A 19,510-nucleotide genomic window follows, 5' to 3' on the forward strand; every position below is an offset into this window, starting at 1 on the left:
CTATCAGCTTCTCTTTTGCTTTGCTTTTCTTTTTTATATAAAATATCAGCAAGCCGCAAAAAAACAAAAATCAAAAAAAAATTTTTTTTAATGGGGTTGGGGGGAACAAAAAGGAAAATAATTGCTGAGGTAACTTCATACCTTGAGGTAGTTTACTTCGCACACAGCATTGCCTGACTACGCCCACATGTTGCGGTTGTCTTGTTGTTACTGTTGTTGCAATGTTGAAAGGAGGGGAACTCCACGCATGGGCTTTTCCATATGTAGAGAGGCCTTCCTCCCTTCCCAGCACACTTGATAGCATTGTCCAGGGTAGCTAAAGTGCATTACCTGGCTAATATGCATTGTCAATCAGTATATTAGGAGGAGAGGCCTAACCTCATTTAACTGATGGCTTCTGTCTCCCACAAGGGCTAAACACTCCATGGGATCTTATTAAGCCTGGTAAATTAATAAATTAAGCTTATTTACCCCTTGCTGTACAATACTGCTGGTATTCTGAATTGTTTTTTAGACACACCTTTCATCATGCTGATAATGATTCATGGAGACAGAAGCTGTCAGTTAAACATTCCTCTCAGATACAAACAGAAGCAAGTACTCTCCAATTTACTGAATTTACCAGATGATGGACTTTAGCTTTATCGGGAGCTCAGGGTTGGGTTCCAAGTCCCACCACCAAGGTAATAGTGCCGTGGCTGGGAGTGCCCCACAACCCCTGCCTCTAGGTACCAGCCCTTATGGGAGCACATGGGGTGGGGTGAGGGCACCGTGGCAGCCTTTGGGGCCACTCAAGTCCTCCATGGAACCGAGACTTTATCAAGGGGAGTTAGCGTCCCCTTCCCAGTGCTCATATCCAATCATTAAAATAGACTTTAAAAAAATATAAAATCCGCCTGAGAACGATGGGAATCAGGGACAGTGGTCAGCCCCTACCCTGCTGAGCATTCAATACCACCTATGTGCACCTGGACATAATGTGAAACCTACACGGGAGAGGGACATGAATGTGGTGGGGAAGCCCCAACAGAGTGGGGAAATTTCAGTTGTGCCAATTTGAAGATGGTGATCTGGCATAGATCAGCCACAAGTGCGCTCCTTTTAAACGTGGATTATTATGTATTTTAACCATCTTTCTCCCCACTTTCCCCTCTTCTTCATTCCGTATTGTACCTATTGGTTAGGGAGTGATTGCAATTAATCTACAGATACTGACAGTTCTTTTCCCTTGAGTCAATACCGTAAGCAAAGCAATGCATTCGTTCGCATTTTTTTCTGGTAGCAATAAAGATAAAAAAATCAGTGTAAATATAGAAAGAGGCCGTAAATGGAGGTATTTTAATCAATTACCCAAGTAGGGGGAAGAAGATTGGAAAAACATTAAGGTCAAGAAATGAACCATCCTTTAAGGCTGATTAAAACACCTCTCTGCATGTTTTTAAAACCTGAAGGAAATTTTATTTTTCTTCCCACTGAGGTGTGATCCACCCTCTTGGTGGGGCCTGGAGAGCTTCTTTAAACAATCCACGTTTAAAAGTGCCTTGCGCTAGAATTTCTGACACCCCGAGGGGCAGACAGTGTTGGGCCAATTGGGTGGGTGTTTGGGGCTGAGAGATCAGGGTTCCTCACTGGAACATCTTTCTCAATCAAGTGGGCAAACCTGATCTACAGCCCGGCCCAGGTGTCCCGGATTCCCACTCATTCTCAGGCCTGCCGGGGAGAGCACACTCTCGATTTCTGCCCGTTGTTGTCCTGGACTCGAAGGGACAGGGAGGGGCTGGTCACTTCCTCCGTGCCTGGGCCTGGTTACTCTGTCCCTTCTGATGCTGCTGCTTAACCTGGGCCAGGATGTCTCGGATCTTCCGTTGAGCCATCTGCAGCAAGAACAGGCAAGAGGGTGGGTGTGAGACCTCCAAGGAGACAGCCTTCCACGGAAGAGAGGTCATCAGGTCCAGACACAGGCAATAAACAGAACAGGTCACACAGGACTCAGAAGAAAGATAAAGAGGAAGAATGAGGGTTGGGGTGACCTTACATTTCTTTGCCTCCAGTGGAGCCTGAGTATCCCCTGGAAAATACAGCAAACGTGGTGGGTGTTAAGTGGGAGATGGGGTTGGGGGACTTGAAGGAAGGAGAAACAGTAGTATCAATCCATTCATCAGAATTTAAAACTTGACAAAGTTGATAAACATTACCAAACGCAAAACAGAATGCCTAGAGTTTCTAGGCAGAAATATACCACATATTGCAGAGCAGTGGTCCCCAACTGTTCTGGCACCAGGAACTGGTTTCATGGAAAACAATTTTTCTTCCACGGATGGAGGTGGGGGTGGGGAAGTGGTTTCAGGATGAAACCTCAAATCAGCATGCAGTAGATTCTCATAAGGAGTGTGCAACCTAGATCCTTCACATGCACTGCGCATCCCTCGAGCACTTCACAACAGGGTTAGCCCTCCCATGAGAATCTAATGCCGCCCTGATCTGACAGGAAGCGGGGCTCAGGAGGTAATGCCCACTCGTCTGCCGCTCACCTCCTGCTGTGTGGCCCGGTACCAGTCCGTGGCCCGGGGTTTGGGGACTCCTGTTGTAGAGGGTCGTAACTTAGGAGACATCATCACAAATCCACGCTTCATTTTAATACCCCAGGAAAAGGAATAATATGTCTAGATATGGCCAGGTGCACGGTGGCTCATGCCTGTAATCCTAGCGCTTTGGGGAGCTGAGGCGGGTGAATCACCTGAGGTCAGGAGTTCGAGAGCAGCCTGGCCAACACAGTGAAACCCCATCTTTATTAAAAATACAAAAATTAGCCGAGCGTGGTGACGTGCGCCTGTAATCCCAGCTACTTGAGTGGCTGAGGCAGGAGAATCACTAGAACAGGGGAGGCGGAAGTTGCAGTGAACTAAGATTGTGCCACTGCACCCCACCCTGGACAACACAGCGAGACTCCATCTCAAAAAAAAAAAAAAGTAAAAATAAAAAATAAAGTCCAGATATGGGTTAGTCAAAAAGCATAAATACATAAGCTTCACTGTAAAAACGGACAAAATACCCAATCTTTTATTATTTCCTTCTTAAAAGGTTCTTCCCTAAGAATAAAGTTTTATAAAGGAAATCAACTGCAAAATGGGATTCACTTCATAGAATGAAGACCAGAATGTCTCCTTTCCATAAATGAGTGCTTCCTTTCCTGGTTAAAGAGGAAGCTGAGGCTGGGCATTGTGGCTCATGCCTGTAATCCCAGCACTTTGGGAGGCTGAAGCAGTGACATCACTTGAGCCTAGGCGTTTGAAACCAGCCTGGGCCACATGGTGAAACCTCATCACTACAAAAAAATACAAAAATGAGCTGAGCGTGGTGGTACCTGCCTGTAGTCCCAGCTACTTGGGGGGCCTGAGGTGGGAGGATCACTTGAGCCTGGGAGGTAGAGGCTGCAGTGAGCTGTGGTCACACCACTGCCCTCCAGCCTGGATGGCAGAGCGAGACCCTGTCACAAAAAAAAAAAAGGAGGAAGTTGATCTAGGTTGGGAAAATAATGTGTAAGTCAATAAGAGGTCCAACTCCATCAACCCTGGCTTGATGTTTTACATAGCTTTTCATTTAATTCTCATTCTGATCAGCTAAAATTGCTTCAGTGTTTAATATTAATATATCCTGGCTTTATGCATCTTTGGATGTATCATTTACTCTCTTTAAAAAAAAAAACGCTGAATTAAAGATTCACATTTACCCTCTTAAGCTTCATTTATACAATGAAATTGTTGTGGGAATTAAATGAGTTAATATACATAAGCCACATAAAACAGTGCTGGGTATATCAAAGGCATCGATAAATCTTAGATATTATTATTATTATGGCTCTTATTAATACTTTTTTGTTATTTTATATATATATACACTTGAGATGTAACTAAAGCCTCTTGTTAATACTTCTCAAAGGGTTATCAGAGAAAGTTACTTATCCAAGGTCACATAGCAGAAAGGCTATGTATGTGAAGTTTGAGGTCAAAGCTCCCTGGATCCAAAACCTTCATACTTGATGCTATCCTATACGGGCACTGGAAGCCAAAAAACCAAGAGCCAGTTTGCCCCAATTGCTCTAGCAGCCCCAGCAGACCACAAGCCTGCTAAGATCTGGATATCTTCTATGAATTGTAGGAACTGTAATCAACAGTCTCCAAAGTTCCTTTCCAGTTCTAACAATGATGGATTTAAGACTTTAGGAAAACACCATTAGCTGCCAACCACCTGTTTGCTTGCCTTGCTGAGGTTCAGCAAAATTTGAACCTGATATTGGCCTTCCCTTCCATGCTCTGGAGCCTGTCCGAGTGCTGAACGGCAATGATGAGTTCTGGGAAAGGAATGGGAGGGTGGAAGAGCAGAAACCAGGGAGAGAACAGCCATTCTGCGAAAGGCAGAGGGACTACATTTCAAAAATGCCATCAATCCAGGGTGTTAGTACTGTTATCATTATTCCATGAACAAAACTAATCTTCTTTCATAACCAGTGCAGAAAGGGGTTAGGGAGGGACTAACGTAGAACATATATATATATATTTACATATAATATATATTCATATATACGTTATTTATATATATAATGTTATACACAATATATGTACATTAAACTTGTCAAATCACTTTCCCTAGAGAGTAATAAGAGGTAATATGTCATCTACACATCCCACTTCTGCACCTGAAAGAGGGCAATAACCTAGCCTAGAGGCAGGCAGATGTGGCTGAGGCCCCAGGACTTGTCAAGGTCATGAAGGTCAACCTCTAGAGTCTCTGCTTCTCTGCTCCCTGGGCTCCTGCAGCCCTCCCGCAATGGGGGAGCACCATATGTACCTGACTGGCATAGAAATGTCCGATGATTTTCACGATGACCTGGTCGTTCTCATCAGGGGTCTGGTCTCTTGGTACTACCACCTCAGCTGCCGTCAAATTCTGCAACTCGTTCACCTGGGGGTGGCCAGAGAGGAGCTCAGGGTGCCATCAAGAAAGCATGGGTGGGGTTGGAGGGAGGAGCCAGGGTGACTAGTGGGGAGAACCTGGAAGAGTCAGGACCTGAGCTTGGGGAGTAGAATCAAGTAAATGAGCAAATCAGGAGTCCTGAGGTTGAGCAGTACAGGAGACCAGAGAGAGCTGCTGAGATTGGAGACCAAGGCCCAGGGCTTTCAACCTGGCCCTCACAGCTCACCGTTTTTCCACCTTTGCCAATGACCCGGCCAGCTGCTGATGCTGGCACACGTATGTGGGTCTCCAGCTTCACTTCCTCCTTGGGACCAAAGAAGTTCTCCTCCTTGAGTTTGCCATAGATTCTTCCCTGAGCCTGAGAAGAGGAGGTAATTGTTAATCAGTGGTTCATATATCTGTGACAAAAGAGAAAAGTGGGAAAAAGGAAGCTCCAGCCCATATTTTCTGGCCCACAGGCCCTCCCCATCCTAGGCGGGCTAACCATCTAAGGCAGGTGAAGGGCAAGGCTCAGGTGGGCAGCTTGTCAGCATTCCTTCTGTTTAGCTATCATACTGGAGACCCTGGGTGGAGATTATGAGTTATGAGTAACTGAATAAACACTTCCCAAGGGAAAAAATAGTTCCCAGAGGAATCTAATTCACAAGCTACAAATCAGACCTATGGAGTCTGGACGTGGCACTGACCAGCATTTCAAGGCCCTGAATGGCAACTAATCAAGTCACACAGAGGGCAGGCCTGTCTGACTCTCCAGTGGCCCAGAGAGCTGTCCCAGTCCTCTATCCTCACATATGTTAGGTTAAGCTAACTGATGGTTCATTTTTTGGCTGTCTGATCAGAAGTTCAAGAATCTTAAGATTTAGTGGGGACATAAAAGATGAGAATTTGGCATTAAAGGCCTTCCTTAGAAATGACAGCAGAGTGCAAATAAGATGCCCTCAGACTTCTTTCCTTCCCATCTTCTTCTGCGGACCTTAAAAAGGGAAGACGAAGTCAACAGAAATCCAGTTTGATGTCAATTTGAAAATAGCTCTGCAGCCCTTTATCCTGCATGGAAGGCTTAAAGATGTGATGAGGACTTGACGGCTAATGGGAAACTGACCCAGCCTTTTTCCTACCTCAGGGGAAATATCCAACCTCAATTCCTCCATGTTCAGCTTGGAAAACAATAAAGACCAAAACCTTGAATTGGGCCTCTGGCGGTCCAGTGATGATAACCATACGAACTTTGGAGTCAGGTGTTTCGGGTGGTGCAATCTAAAAAGCAAAAAGCTAGTCAATGAGGGACCCTCTATGGGAAGACCCCCACCACGTCCACTTCATCCAGTTCCCCTTCTAGCACCCTTACTCCCAACTACCCATTCTGAAGACTTAGGGGAGGAAGAACAAAGACCCTGAAGCCCACATCATTACGCCTTCACACCAGAATTATTAGGAGGGCAGAGGTGGTCAGTTAGAAGGATTGGCTTCAATGACACTTTCTAAGTAGGGCCTCCTGCCCCCTCCACCTACCAATCTCCCAGAGAGGTTTCAGTGGAGTTTTGCCAACAGGCAAGGACACAAATGAAATGACCAACGGATAGAGGGCAGTGACTGCACCTCCACTGGAGAACAATCAAGGTTTTTGCTCAAAGCTCTTAAGACAACTAAAGCAACTGGATTTAGGTTTGTGAAACTCTAACAGCATCCTTGTTTCACTATGACAGATTCTCCCTTCTCTCTCCCCTGGACCTTGGCCAGGGAAGGTGACAGACAACTAACACTTACTTGGTGTTAGTATGTGAGCGAAGGGCTTTGGCTGCGTAGCCTCATAATATTGTACTGACGAGGAAAGTGAGGCTCAGATCATATACTGTATTGGGGGAAGGGGTGATGAGATGGATCTTGGATTTGAACCCATCAGTTTGTGTTAGAACCTAAGTTCTCTTTCTATGTTATAACCCTGCCCCTGCCCAGCCTGAAAACCCAGAAGCACTGAAGCCATCCCATGGGGACCAAGCAAGGTCAAAAACAAAGAGGACTTCGATTCCATGGGGGAAAGGTCCCTCATATGACACACAGAATTCTCAAATGAGTAGGGGGAATATGGGAGAAAGTGCAGAGTGATAAAAGCAGAGCCCCCTCCCTTTCCAGAAACAGGAAGACCCACAGAGCAGATCACCTTGATGGAGGCGCTGGCAAACCGGGAGAGCTGTTTGATGTGCTGCCCCTTCTTGCCGATGATGGCGCCCACTGCCTGGGCGGGGATAAACACCTGCACCATCTCCTGCTCGGGAGCCTGCTGCCAGGATAGGAGGCGTTGTTACCAGGGGGCCCAAGTAGCACGGCCCAGAAACCCTCCACTCCCCTGCCTTGCATCCTCAAGGAGGAAGGAGTACAGGCACCAAACCGCCACCCTGGGCTGCCAAGGGATGCTGTGAGCTCTTTAGCTCTTCCTATGCCCAGCGGGGCTAAAGGGAAGAGGCCAGGAGAGAGTAAGGGAACAGTGCTGTCTATGCCCCGGGAGCATTCTAGGCAGACATTTGGGAGCCTCAGAGCCAGTGGCTAGGAGCACTGGAGAGGAGGGATGCCTCTGAGACCTTCCTTCCCTCTCCCTGCAAACTTGCCAAGCATCCAACTCCCAGAGCATGCTGAGTCCCCCTTAAGGGAGGCCACATATGGGCCCAGGGATCCCGTGTAATAAGATCTTCCACCTACCATAAAGGAGCTATAGGGAGCAGCCCCAGTAACGCTGCTGGGAGGCGGCGGGACTGCGCTGGATGAGGCTGGGAAAAGACCTACAGCAGCCAGGTTCAGGCCAGGGATCAGGTGAGACTGCAGCTGGGGAAGAAAGGTGAGGAGGAAGAGTCAGCACACCCTGACAGGGGCTTGTGTGTGACCCCCGCTGTATAAAAGGCGAGTAGCCCCAGAGGCAAGTGGGCCAAAAACATGAATTACATACTTTTCCACAAAAGCCTATTCTGTGCTTTTCATACACTCTCACCTACACACTTCGGGTGTGCAATTTTAAGTGATATGATGTTCTCACTGGACTAACGGCTAGCAATTGCAACCAGAAATGCCGAACAGTTGTACACCCTCAGGAGTCCTTCCTCTCTGGCTGTTCACACTGCTGGAGACAGACGATAGACCCATGACACTGTACTATAATCCCCCTATATGAGAAAAAGGCGTGGAGACAGAGCTCCATTGGACTTCTAGGACTCTGGTTCTAAACATTTTTGGTCCTGTACCCCAACCCCAAGTCTCCTTTAAAAATCAGATGAGTTGTGTGCAGTGGCTCATGCTTATAATCCTAGTACTTTGGGAGGCCAAGGTAGGAGAATCGCTTGAGCCCAGGAGTTCTAGACCAACCTGGGTGACACAGCAAGACCCTGTTTCCAAAAAATCAAATTTTTAAAAATTAGCTGGGCATGGTGGTGTACACCTGTAGTCTCCTAGGTACTTGGGAGGCTGAAGCAGGAGTATCCCTTGAGCCCAGGGGGTCAAAGCTGCAGTAAGCTATGATTGCGCCATTGTGCTCCAACCTGGGCAACAGACCAAGACCCTGTCTCAAAAAAATAAAATAAAAATCAGATGAAAACGATGGACCCCCTCATTTCAATAAAGTGCACACAAACACAAATTGTACACATACTTGGAATCACAGGACTCAAAGCCCAAGATTGGACCCCTACTCTAGGAACCAGGTGAAGAATCCTTGCTAATTAAATACTATTTAAATACTATTTCTGATAGTCGAAGTCCAAAAGCATCAACTAAAGCTCCAAGGCCACACGGCACAGGGCACATGTCCATCACCCTGCACCCCACAAGTTGCTGTTGCTAAGACTCAGGAAAGGATAAGCAGAGGGTACTACCCAGCACTCACGCTCATGGCAGCCACATCATTCTCATAGGCCTCCCGAACTTTCTTCATTATTTCCTGCTCGGCCCTGCAACAATTCTCGATGGCCCCCTTCACAGTGATGGTCCTCTCAGGGTTGTAAAGGGTAAGGTCTTGCAACCTGGCAGAAAGAGCAGAGTTGTGTCCTTTCACTGGCAGGCCAGGACCAGGCCCCGGCAGTAACAAAGACGAGAGGCCAGCTGAGTCACAGGCCCACCATTTCTGCAGCCTATTCAACTTCTGGCAAATAACTCTGCAACCCCAGTCTTTGGTGTTCCCAGTTTGTAACCAGGGCAGGGAGTAAGATGGAGGGAGATGCCAACACCTAACTCAAACTCCTCTGTTAGCAATGGATCCAATCTCAGATTATGGTTGTGCCTCCAAGTTTCCCCATTGATTCTACATAATCCATGTCCTATACCTTTTTGGACAAGAGCAATTACTTTGCCCACAGGTTAGTCTCTGATGAAACGAAGCACACTGCTTGCAGGAGCAGCCCACCACAGACAGAAAAGGGCCAAGGTCACTTCTCACAGTGACAGACAAGCCTAAAGCCCTGAGTCCCTGGCTCCTAGCTGCAGGCTGTCCACGAGCCACAGGGAAAGAGGGCTGTGAAGTGGTTGGACGTGGACTGTAGAGGCAGCACCTTACAACACCCCTGCCCCATATGGCAGTGGGAATGGGCAGATCCAGTCCTTACAGGGATTTTTTAAATGCTCTTTACCACTTCGACTGTTTTTCTTCAAGAGGCAGAAAGAGCACCCATTTTAAAAGCGCACATGTCAAGGTTCCATGATGAAATACTGACCCTGGCCCCCATGCATCCCCCACTCATAAACAGGGAAATAGAAGAGAGCCTTACGAGGAGATGGTGATTTTTGTCTCGGTATCTTGCTCTACCTTCTTCAGGTTCCGTCCTTCCTTGCCAATGAGACGCCCTACAAAGTTATTATGGGCCAGGATCTTCAGGGGAACCTCGTCAGCCCTTGGGAAGACAAAGGAAGAAGTGGAAGACAAGAGTTCCTTCAATTGTGGGCTTCATGAAGACTCAATCACCATGCCACCCCAGACTTGGCATTTCCAAGTAAAACATCTCAAAACTTATCAAACTGCATACTTAAAAAATATGTATGATTTATTATACATCAATTGAACATCAATAAAGCCAATTTGTTTTATCTTATTTTTTGAGACAGGGTCTCACTCTATCACCCAGGCTGGAATGCAGTGGCACTATCAAGGCTCACCACAGCCTTGACCTCCTGGGCTCATGCGATCCTCCCTTCTCAGCCTTCCGAGTAGCTGGGACTATACGCACAGGCCACCACGTCCAGCTGATTTTTCTATTTTCTGTAGAGGTGAGGTTTCACTATGTTGCCCAGGCTGGTCTAGAACTCCTAGCCTCCAAAGTGCTGGGATTAGAGGCATGAGCCACCGTGCCCAGCCAATAAAGCTATTTTAAACAGCACAAGTGTGTAAAGGAACATGTGTAAGCAGATTCCTTGCATCACTGTTTTCTGATAAGGAAAAGTTTAAAACAATTTAAACACCCATCAAGAAATAGGAGATTGATTACATGAACTATGAATAGCTATACTGTGGAATTCTATGCAGCTATAAAAATAATGCGGTCTGTCCATATGTACTAATATATGTGCTGATACAGAAAATGAAAAAAGTATAGAACAGCCTGTTCAGTGTGATTCTCTCTGAGCTAAAACACATGTGCATACACGCACAAGTGAATACACACAGGCACACATATCCGTACATGCAGGCACGCAGATACAATATACACACACCTGTGAGTGCACAGAATTTCTAGGAGGTCATACGACAGGAATAAGAAGGGATGGGGTGTGGTAGCACACGCCTGTAATCCCAGCTCTTTGGGAGGCTGAGCTGGGTGGGTCACTTGAGTCCAGGAGTTCAAGACCAGCCTGGGTAACATGGCGACACCCCATCTCTACAAAAATCACAAAAAACTAGGCAGGCGCGGTGGTGCATGCATGTTGTCCTAGCTACTCAGAAGGCTGAGGCGGGAGGATCCCTTGAGATCCAGAGGCAGAGGTTGCAGTGAGCTGAGATCATGCCACTGTACTCCAGCCTAGGTGACAAAGTCCTGTAAGAAGAAAGATTTTATTTCTCAGTTTACATCTTTTTGTGCAATTGCTGACTGTATTTCTTATATGTCTGTATAAAAGCTTGAAAGTTGAGTTGGGGAGGCTCAACTGGACTAGCAGTCCCTGAAGATCCAAGAAAAGCTGGAGACTTACGTTTTGGTGTCCTTAGCCTCTTTATGCATAATCTCCAAGATCATCTTACAAGCGGAGGAGCAGCCCTCAGGGGTGGAGTGCACACTGATGGCTTTTTCAGCTGCACCTGCGTTCTCCTTCCTATGCACGTCTATCCTGGGGGCCACAAGGACAAGGCTGGTTAGTTGTCCCCAGTGATACCAGTACTTCAGGCTCCCCACCCCACTACCCCTCCTCAGTCAAAGGCATAGAACCTGCTCTTCTTGAAACAAGGACAATCAAGTACAACTTTGGGAAGGGCAATGAAAGGACTGGAGAAATATGACCCGTCTGTTACTCTGGATTCTGTCTCAGACCAGCAGTGTCTCAATCCACAGGTGGTTGGTGGCCAGGCACGGGAGCTCACGCCTGTAATTCCAGCACTTTTGGAGGCCGAGGCGGGTGGGTTACTTGAGGCCAGGAGTTTGAGACCAGCCTGGCCAGCATGGTGAAACCCCGCCTCTACTAAAAATACAAAAAAATTAGCTGGGTGTGGTGGTGCACACCTGTAATCCCAGCTACTAAGGAGGCTGAGGCACAAGAATTGCTTGAACCTGGGAGGAGGCTGCAGTGAGCTGAGATCACACCACTGCACTCCAGCCTGGGTGACGCAGTGAGACTCTGCCTCAAAAAATAAAATAAAAATAAATAAATAAATAAGCAGTGGTTGGGGACAAGAACACAGCCTATGACACAAATGCAGGGGTGGGAATTACCAGCCCACAGCTCCAAAGCTGCATTTCCGCTTGAATTCCGTATGTCCCCCTTGAAACAAATATAAAGAGAAGACACAGTGCCCCAAACTCAAAGTAAATAACAAGATTTACTATGATAAGGACATAATATGACCTGTTCTTTGCCACTGAGTACACTGATCAGATATAAAGATTAGAGAAAAGGCCGGGTGTGGTAGCTCACGCCTTTAATCCCAGCACTTTGGGAGGCTGAGGCGGCCTGATCACGAGGTCAGGAGTTCGTAACCAGCCTGACCAACATGGTGAAACCCTGTCTCTACTAAAAATACAAAAATTAGCTGGGCATGGTGGCACGCGCCTGTAATCCCAGCTACTCGGGAGGCTGAGGCAGGAGAATTGCTTGAACCCGGGAGGCAGAGGTTGCAGTGAGCCGAGATCGCACCACTGCACTCCAGCCTGGGCGACAGAGCAAGACTCTGTCTCAAAAAAAAAAAAAAAAAAAAAAAAAAAAAAAAGATTAAAGAAAGAAGGCGGCAGTGGCAGAATGGGAGATGGGACACAATTATGAGGGTCCTAATTTTGGACAGGTTGGCCAGCCCTGTTACCACACTAAGTGATCATGAAATCACAGAGCACTGAGTTGCTGACTCATCAAAATGAGGTTTGCTTGGAGACTTTTTTTATGAAACTTCACATGAGAAATTATAGAATCTCTCTTGCTAATACGAGTGTGTGGCCTAGCACCCCAGACCCATTCTCCCTCCCTATCTGCCCTTCCTTTCCCAGGAGGCTGGTATTGGAAGCAGGGACCCCTGAATGCTCCAGGCAACATTTCCTAAAAGGTAAATGTTGATGTCTCCAGCATGCTTCCAGGAGGCCTCTTTAGGTACCAACCACTGTTCCCTAGCACCCAACCTCCATTCCCCAAGAGCCAAGACTCACTTGGACTGGGTCTGTTTTGTGATGTTGCGGATGGTGGCCCCCTCCTTGCCAATAATGGCACCCACATACTGGGTGGGCACCAGGAGCCGAAGGGGGATGTCCACTTGCTGCTGCTTGGCTGGGGCCCCCGCTGCCACAGGTGAGCCCTGGCGGGGCTGACCCCGAGAACCAAAGCCCCCTCGGCGCCCATTCTCAGGTCCCTGTGCTATCTGCTCATCGGGGATGTAGGAGACCTTCAGGGCATGGTTCTCCAACTGGTGGCCATTCAGCTTCATGATGGCTCTGGGGACAGAGTGAGAGTCTACAGGTCATTCCAATCCATGCCAATCATACCAGATGCTCTCTTGGCCAAAGCACTCTAGTAAGTTACAGCTTGGAACACACTAAAGAAAAGGAGATAGTCACCTGCCCACTACCTCCACCTCCATTTTTCACAACTTTCCAGTCTAAATGGCATCAAAGACTTCAAAGGAAAAGTAAATAAATACAGTGTTCCCTAACACTTAGTTGGGATTTATTGTTCACAAAGGCCTTCCACTGGAACCATCAGAGAAATGGGCTTCCAGTCCAATAGAAAGTATAGGGTTCTGCCAGCCGAAAAAGGAAGAGCAAGCCATAGATCTCAAAGTACTCCCATGCCAACTGGAAAGCCTACCACAGACCTGAAGAGGCTCCACAAAGCTAACACATACACTTCCCGGATTGAGGAATCCCTACTACAGGGTGAGGAAACCAACTGCTAACTACTACATACTCCTAACTTTAGAGATGATGAAACCAAGGTCAAAGGAGATTGAAATGTATACATGTAGAATTCAAATGTTAATCCTGCCCTAATGAAGTGTGGGGTTTATTTTCGTTTTTGAAATAAAAGATCTTTATTTCAGATAAAAATTAATATTTCCATAATTAGGATAAAGCAAACACACATTCTTGAGTCCATTATTTAAGGAAATTTATACTATAAATGACTTCCATGAATATTAGAGTTCCTGAATATCATTTGAATATTTGCCTACAGGCTTATGAGAAGTTTCTGTAGCCTTCTCTTTGTAGAAATTCCAGTTTTTCTGAATTCTTCCTTCCTTCAGGTATTCCATTTTGCATTCTTCATAAAAGGCTGGATCATTATAGTGAGCAGTTAGACGTCCTTTCAATAGAGAATTTTCTTTCCAGCATTTTCCTACCATAAGGGTTCCAGAGTTCTTGCAACATTTGGTAAAATCTTGAAGTTGTTCAGAACACCTCTCTCGGGCCTTTTCTCTCATTATTTTAGGGATCCAAACATCTTTTTCAACATGTCTGAGATGCTGCTTCAAAACTTGCAGCGTCTTCCCATTGTTTTTTATATAAAATTCAAACTCCTTGAAATGCTTGAAATGGTTTACATGACATTTCATAATTCACAACTGAAACCCCTCCATAGCCATGGCACACACTCCTCTTTGATCTCAATTCTTTCTTGTGGCCTTTGCTTAAGCCACTGTTTTTTGTTTTGTTTTGTTTTTTTCTTGAGGCAGAGTTTTGCTCATTGCCCAGGCTGCAGTGCAATGGCGTGATCTCGGCTCAGTGCAACCTCCTCCTCCCGGGTTCAAGCCTCAGCCTCCCAAGTAGCTGGGATTACAGGCATGCGCCACCATGCCCCGCTAATTTTGTATTTTTAGTAGAGATGGGGTTTCTCCATGTTGGTCAGGCTGGTCTCGAACTCCCGACCTCAGGTGATTCGCCCGCCTCGGTCTCCCAAAATGCTGGGATTACAGGTGTGAGCCATCGCGCCCGGCCCAAGGCACTGTTTTTCAAATTTCAGGGCAACCCATCAGAGAGTTGTTAAATTAATCTGCCAGGTTGAACGCCATCGTGGCGGGTGTTGAAGCAGCAATTGAGGAACTCTTCTAATGAGCTGCTGGTGCACAAAAAAAAACAAACATGCAGTCTCGAAATTTTAGCTCCTCCGCAGTCCCCCATTGTTTTTTTTTATTATTTTTTATTTTTTTATTTTTTTGATGGAACGCTTCACAAATTTGCGTGCCATCTTCGCGCAGGGGCCATGCTAATCTCTGTACCGTTCCAATTTTAGTATATGTGCTGCCGAAGCGAACACCTCCGCTGTCTTTTGTGCTACCTCTCCTTCCAGAGTCTCCAGAGACCCCTAACTGCCCACTTGGCTCTTGGGCCACAATCTCGCAACGCTCCCCAACCCAATGGGGTCCGCCAGCACGGGGCTGTAATACCACACACCACCAGCAGATGCCGCAGCCCCAACACTTCACAAAGCTAACTTTCAAAATTACCGCTGGCAGCCATTTACTACCTGCTATATACTTGCCAAGCTCTATGCCGGTCGCTTCCAGTCAACCCCGGTCGCTTCCAGTCAACCCCGCACCAGTTGGCCCAGCTGGGAAATGCGGCCACCGTGAGAATTAAGTTAGTAAAATGGTACACAGTGCCTTAAACAGTGACCGGCTGGCGGTGTCAAATTACCAGGCCGAGACCAGCCTGGAGCCGCGGCCTCCACTCCCGCCTAGTGCAGTCCCGGGCCCTCCCACAAGGAGGTCCGGCCCCCGGGGTTGCCTTCCAGCCAGTTGGGGCTTTTGCCCATTTTCCTATCGCCTGCCACCAAGCTGCTGCTACGTATCCCGGCTGGAATCTGACTACCCCTCCAGCAAAGTGGTGGGGGGCGGGCCCGGGTCAGGGAGGCCACATCACCAGCTTCCTGCAGGAACTTCTAGAAGGCGAGCAGCCCGGAAAATGGCATGGGCGGCCGCCCAGGGGAGACCTCGGAGGGCAAGGCATCCCCGTTCCCAGGTGCCCCAGCCACCCCCACCGCTGCAGGTGCACGCCCGCAGGGAGGCGCCACGTGGTGGGGCCCCACGTGTGTGTGGGGAGACTGCGAGGTCCCAGCCTACCCACCGCAGGCCACTGCCCCAGACCGCTGCCACCTCCCAGTGCACCTCGCATCCGCGTCTGCCCAGGCTCCCAGGGCAAAGATAACTGAATTAGGACACCAGTATTCCAATCTTAGTTCTATTGCTCACTAGCTATATGAAGCAGGAAACTTACAACCTAGTCTAGACCTAAGTCTCATCAACTGTAAAGGAAAACTGATACTTGTGCCCTGCCTACCTTACAGCTAATACATTTAGGTCTGTAATCCATTTTGAATTAATTTGTGTGTTCAGTGTTAAGGTAGAAGTCCAAATTCATCTTTTGTCATGTGGATATCATCGAGCTGCCCCAGCATCATTTGTTGAAAACACCTTATCTTTCCTAATAAACTGTCTTTTTAGCACTTTGTGTGAAAATAAAAACAAAAACCAGCCGATCATAAACGTAAAGGCTTTTCTAGGCTCTGAATTCTATTCCATTGATCAGTATGTTTATCCTGAAGCCGGTACCACACTAATTTGACTACCGTAGTTTGATGTTAAGTTTTAAAATTCGGGAGTTTAATTCTTCCTTGTTCTTCTTATTCAAGACTGTTAAGGTTTTTCTGCATTTCCTCAAGATCAACTTGTCAATGTCAGCCGAAACTGCATATCTTACGGGATTTATGTGACAATCACAAGTGAAAACATGTAATAAATTAAGGGATTTGTCATTTTTACACCTATTAAGTCTGGCACCTCCTTTGGTTGAATCCACCTCTGTGGATTCCATCTTGAAAAGTTTTGTGTTTTTGGTTTTTCGTTTTTTTTTTTTTTTTTCTTTTTTTTTTTTTGAGACAGGGTCTTACTCTGTTACCCAGGCCAGAATTCAGGGGCATGATCTCAACCCACTGCAACCTCCACCTCCACCTCCTGGGCTCAAGCAATCCTCCCACTTCAACCTCCTGGGCATGTGCCACCATGCCCAGCTAATATTTTGTAATTTTTATAGAGATGGGGTTTTGCCATGTTGCCCAGGCTGGTCTTGAACTACTGAGCTCAAGCAACCCGCCCTGCATCGGCCTCCCAAAGGGCTGGAATTACAAACATGAGCCACCAAGCCCGACAGCATTTTTAAAGATTTTGAGGTTTAAAAAAAAAAAAAAAAGGCCAAGTGTGGTGGCTCATGCCGGTAATCCCAACACTTTGGGAGGCCAAGGTGGGCGGATCACCTGACGTCAGGAGTTCAAGACCAGCCTGGCCAACATGGGGAAACCTCGTCTTTACTAAAAAATACAAAAAATTGCCAGGCATGGTGGCAGACACCTGTAGTCCAGTAGTCCCAACTACTCGGGAGGCTGAGGCAGGAAAACCACTTGAACCCGGGAGGTGGAAGCTGCAGTGAAGAGAGATCGCACCACTGCACTCCAGCCTGGGCAAGACTCCATCTCAAAAAAAAAAAAAAAAAAAAAAGGCAAACCATGATATAATTCTAACACTTTGGGAGGCTGAGGTAGGAAGATCGCTAAGGCCAGGAGTTTGACACTAGCCTGGGCAACATAGTGAGACTCCCATCTCTAAATATTAAAAATTTTTAAATTGGCCCAGCATGGGGGTGCATGCTTGTTATCCCAGCTACTTTAGAGGCTGAGGCAGGAGTATTCCCTCAGCCCAGGAAGTTAAAGCTGCAATGAGCTGTGTTTGCAACACTGCACTCCAGCCTGGGCAACAGGGAGAGAGTGTCTCAAAAAATAAAATAATTATTTTTCTTTTAACCGTGGCAAAGACATAGGAATTGGAGACAGAATGGCTTGCTTACCACTTGGAGACTAGAGTCTCAGTATATTTGGTATGTCTGTAAAATGGGGCTGAATAAGATTGAAGGGAGGGCACAAGCATCATCCATTCCCAAGGCTGACACTGGTTAGAAATGTTAATAAGGCAGCCGGGTGCGGTGACTCACTCCTGTAATCCCAGCACTCTGGGGGGCTGAGGTGGGTGGATCACTTGAGGTCAGGAGTTCGAGACCATCCTGGCCAACATGGTGAGACCCCATCTCTACTAAAAATACAAAAATTAGCCAGGTGTGGTGGTCCACACCTGTAATCCCAGCTACTCAGGAGACTGAGGCAGGAGAATCACTTGAACCTGGGAGGTGAAGGCTGCAGTGAGCCAAGATCACGCCACTGCACTCCAGCCTGGGCGACAGAGTGAGACTCCGTCTCAAAAAAAATAAAATAAAAATTAAAAGATTAAAAAAAAAAAATTAGCCAGCCGGGCATGGTGGTGTACACCTGTAGTCCCAGCTACTCAGGAGGCTGAGGCACAAGAATTGCTTGAATCCAGGAGGCGCAGGTTGCAGTGAGCCAAGATTGCACCACTGCACTCCAGCCTCCTGTACGACAGAGTAAGACTCAGTCTCAAAAAAATAAATAAATAAATAAAAAGCCCAGAAATGTTAACGAGGTAACAAAGGGCAGGCGAGGTGGCTGAAGCTTGCAATCCCAGCACTTTGGGAGGCCAAGGCAGGCGGATCACTTGAGCCGTTCGAGACCAGCTTGGGCAACATGGTGAAACCTCGTCTCTACAAAAAAATACAAAAATGAACCGGGCATAATGGTGCATGTCTGTAGTCCCACCTACTTGGGAGGCTGAGGTGGGAGGATTGCTTGAGCCCAGGAGGTTGAGGTTGCAGTGAGCAGATATCATGCCACTGCACTCCAGCCTGGGTGGCAGAGTGAGACTTGTCTCCAAAAAACAAGAACACAGCAACAATAGGCAGGAGAGAATGAACAACTGTTGACATGAGCTTTAAAGCCAAACCCTAGTGGCCACAAGGGGCAGTAGGAACCTCTAGAAAATTCTGAGCCCAGGAGGTATCTAAAAGAAAATGGTAGGTATTTGAAGAAGAGGTAGGATTTTACATAGTATTATTAGATTGGAGAAGGCGGCATGTTAAGAAGCAAGAAAGCCCAAAGCAAAATGTGGCAAAAGCCTATAACGGGCTCGGATATTAATATAAATGAGTAATGCGCAAAATGTATAGTCTGTCTGTAACAGCGAGTGAGACGCATAATTGCTCAATCAAAGAACTAGGAGCTAAAATTGTGGGTGCGATGGGACTAAAAGGACCCCACAACTATCACCAGCTAGGTTTACGACCATCACTGCAATAAAATGTCCCAGCATCCCAAGGTTGAGGAATCTTTTTTGAACCCCGAAGTTCCCCCTCATTATCACTAGATGGCGCCATGAACACGGCAAAGGACTCTAAGGTCCTGGAGCAACCAGAGACCTATCAGCAGGGGACATTTTCTCCGCAAGGGATTTCCCACTTATCTGGGAGGGCTTTGGAGCCCACCCTTCTATGTATTTTTGCTATCAATCTTGATGTTTCTGAGCCTTTGAGATCCCTGAAACAATGGACATGAAGGAGACCCCCTGAAGAAACCTTTTATGGAAGATTCTGGGTTTGGCTTGGGCTAATATCAGAACCCTGGATGGGGACCCAGCCTGCCTAGACCCCCTGAGGAAAGTGGGACCAGGCTCACACCACCCTTCACAGAACCCCTCCCCCCACCGCACCCAGCCCCACTTCCCAGCCCACTCACTGCCTGGTCTGGTCCCGGTTGGAATAGGTGACATTCACCACTGCCGTCTCACTCTCGGTGTTCACTGCAGAGAAAAGAGAGGATAACCTCAGAGCAGGGAAATCTGGAGGCCCAATCAATGAATCCCCAACTCCAGCTTTCCACGTTTTGAGATCAAGAAGACATCTGGCAGGCCAGACACGGTAGATCACAACTGCAAATCCTAGCATCTTGGGAGGGCGAGGCGGGCGGATCACTTGAGCCC

General features: G+C 47.2%; 1 protein-coding gene, 1 non-coding gene and 1 pseudogene across 3 annotated transcripts in view; all 3 read right to left on the reverse strand.

The window, feature by feature from the left end:
- Positions 1–1,435: 1,435 nt before the first annotated feature.
- Positions 1,436–19,510, reverse strand: part of IGF2BP1 (insulin like growth factor 2 mRNA binding protein 1) — a 52,155-nt gene continuing 34,080 nt past the window's right edge. The window contains exons 6-16 of one of the 2 annotated variants that reach the window (XM_016931503.4): positions 19,267–19,330; positions 12,792–13,073; positions 11,137–11,271; positions 9,723–9,845; positions 8,846–8,981; positions 7,672–7,794; positions 7,136–7,252; positions 6,157–6,231; positions 5,201–5,332; positions 4,849–4,962; positions 1,436–1,874 (exon numbers count right to left, since the gene is read on the reverse strand). In XM_016931503.4, coding sequence (XP_016786992.1) covers positions 1,782–1,874; positions 4,849–4,962; positions 5,201–5,332; positions 6,157–6,231; positions 7,136–7,252; positions 7,672–7,794; positions 8,846–8,981; positions 9,723–9,845; positions 11,137–11,271; positions 12,792–13,073; positions 19,267–19,330 — 1,394 coding nt within the window. In that variant the 3' untranslated portion in view covers positions 1,436–1,781. Of the gene's footprint in view, positions 1,875–4,848; positions 4,963–5,200; positions 5,333–6,156; positions 6,232–7,135; positions 7,256–7,671; positions 7,795–8,845; positions 8,982–9,722; positions 9,846–11,136; positions 11,272–12,791; positions 13,074–19,266; positions 19,331–19,510 lie in introns of both variants that reach the window. The other variant, XM_016931502.4, reaches the window with a different exon arrangement.
- On the reverse strand, positions 13,711–14,300 carry LOC134808852 (COX assembly mitochondrial protein homolog; annotated as a pseudogene).
- On the reverse strand, positions 14,789–14,892 carry LOC112206107 (U6 spliceosomal RNA). Its single transcript, XR_002940317.1, has one exon. It is a non-coding gene; the product is annotated as a U6 spliceosomal RNA (small nuclear RNA).

This window comes from Pan troglodytes, chromosome 19, assembly GCF_028858775.2.
Source record: "Pan troglodytes isolate AG18354 chromosome 19, NHGRI_mPanTro3-v2.0_pri, whole genome shotgun sequence".
NCBI classification, from domain to species: domain Eukaryota; kingdom Metazoa; phylum Chordata; class Mammalia; order Primates; family Hominidae; genus Pan; species Pan troglodytes.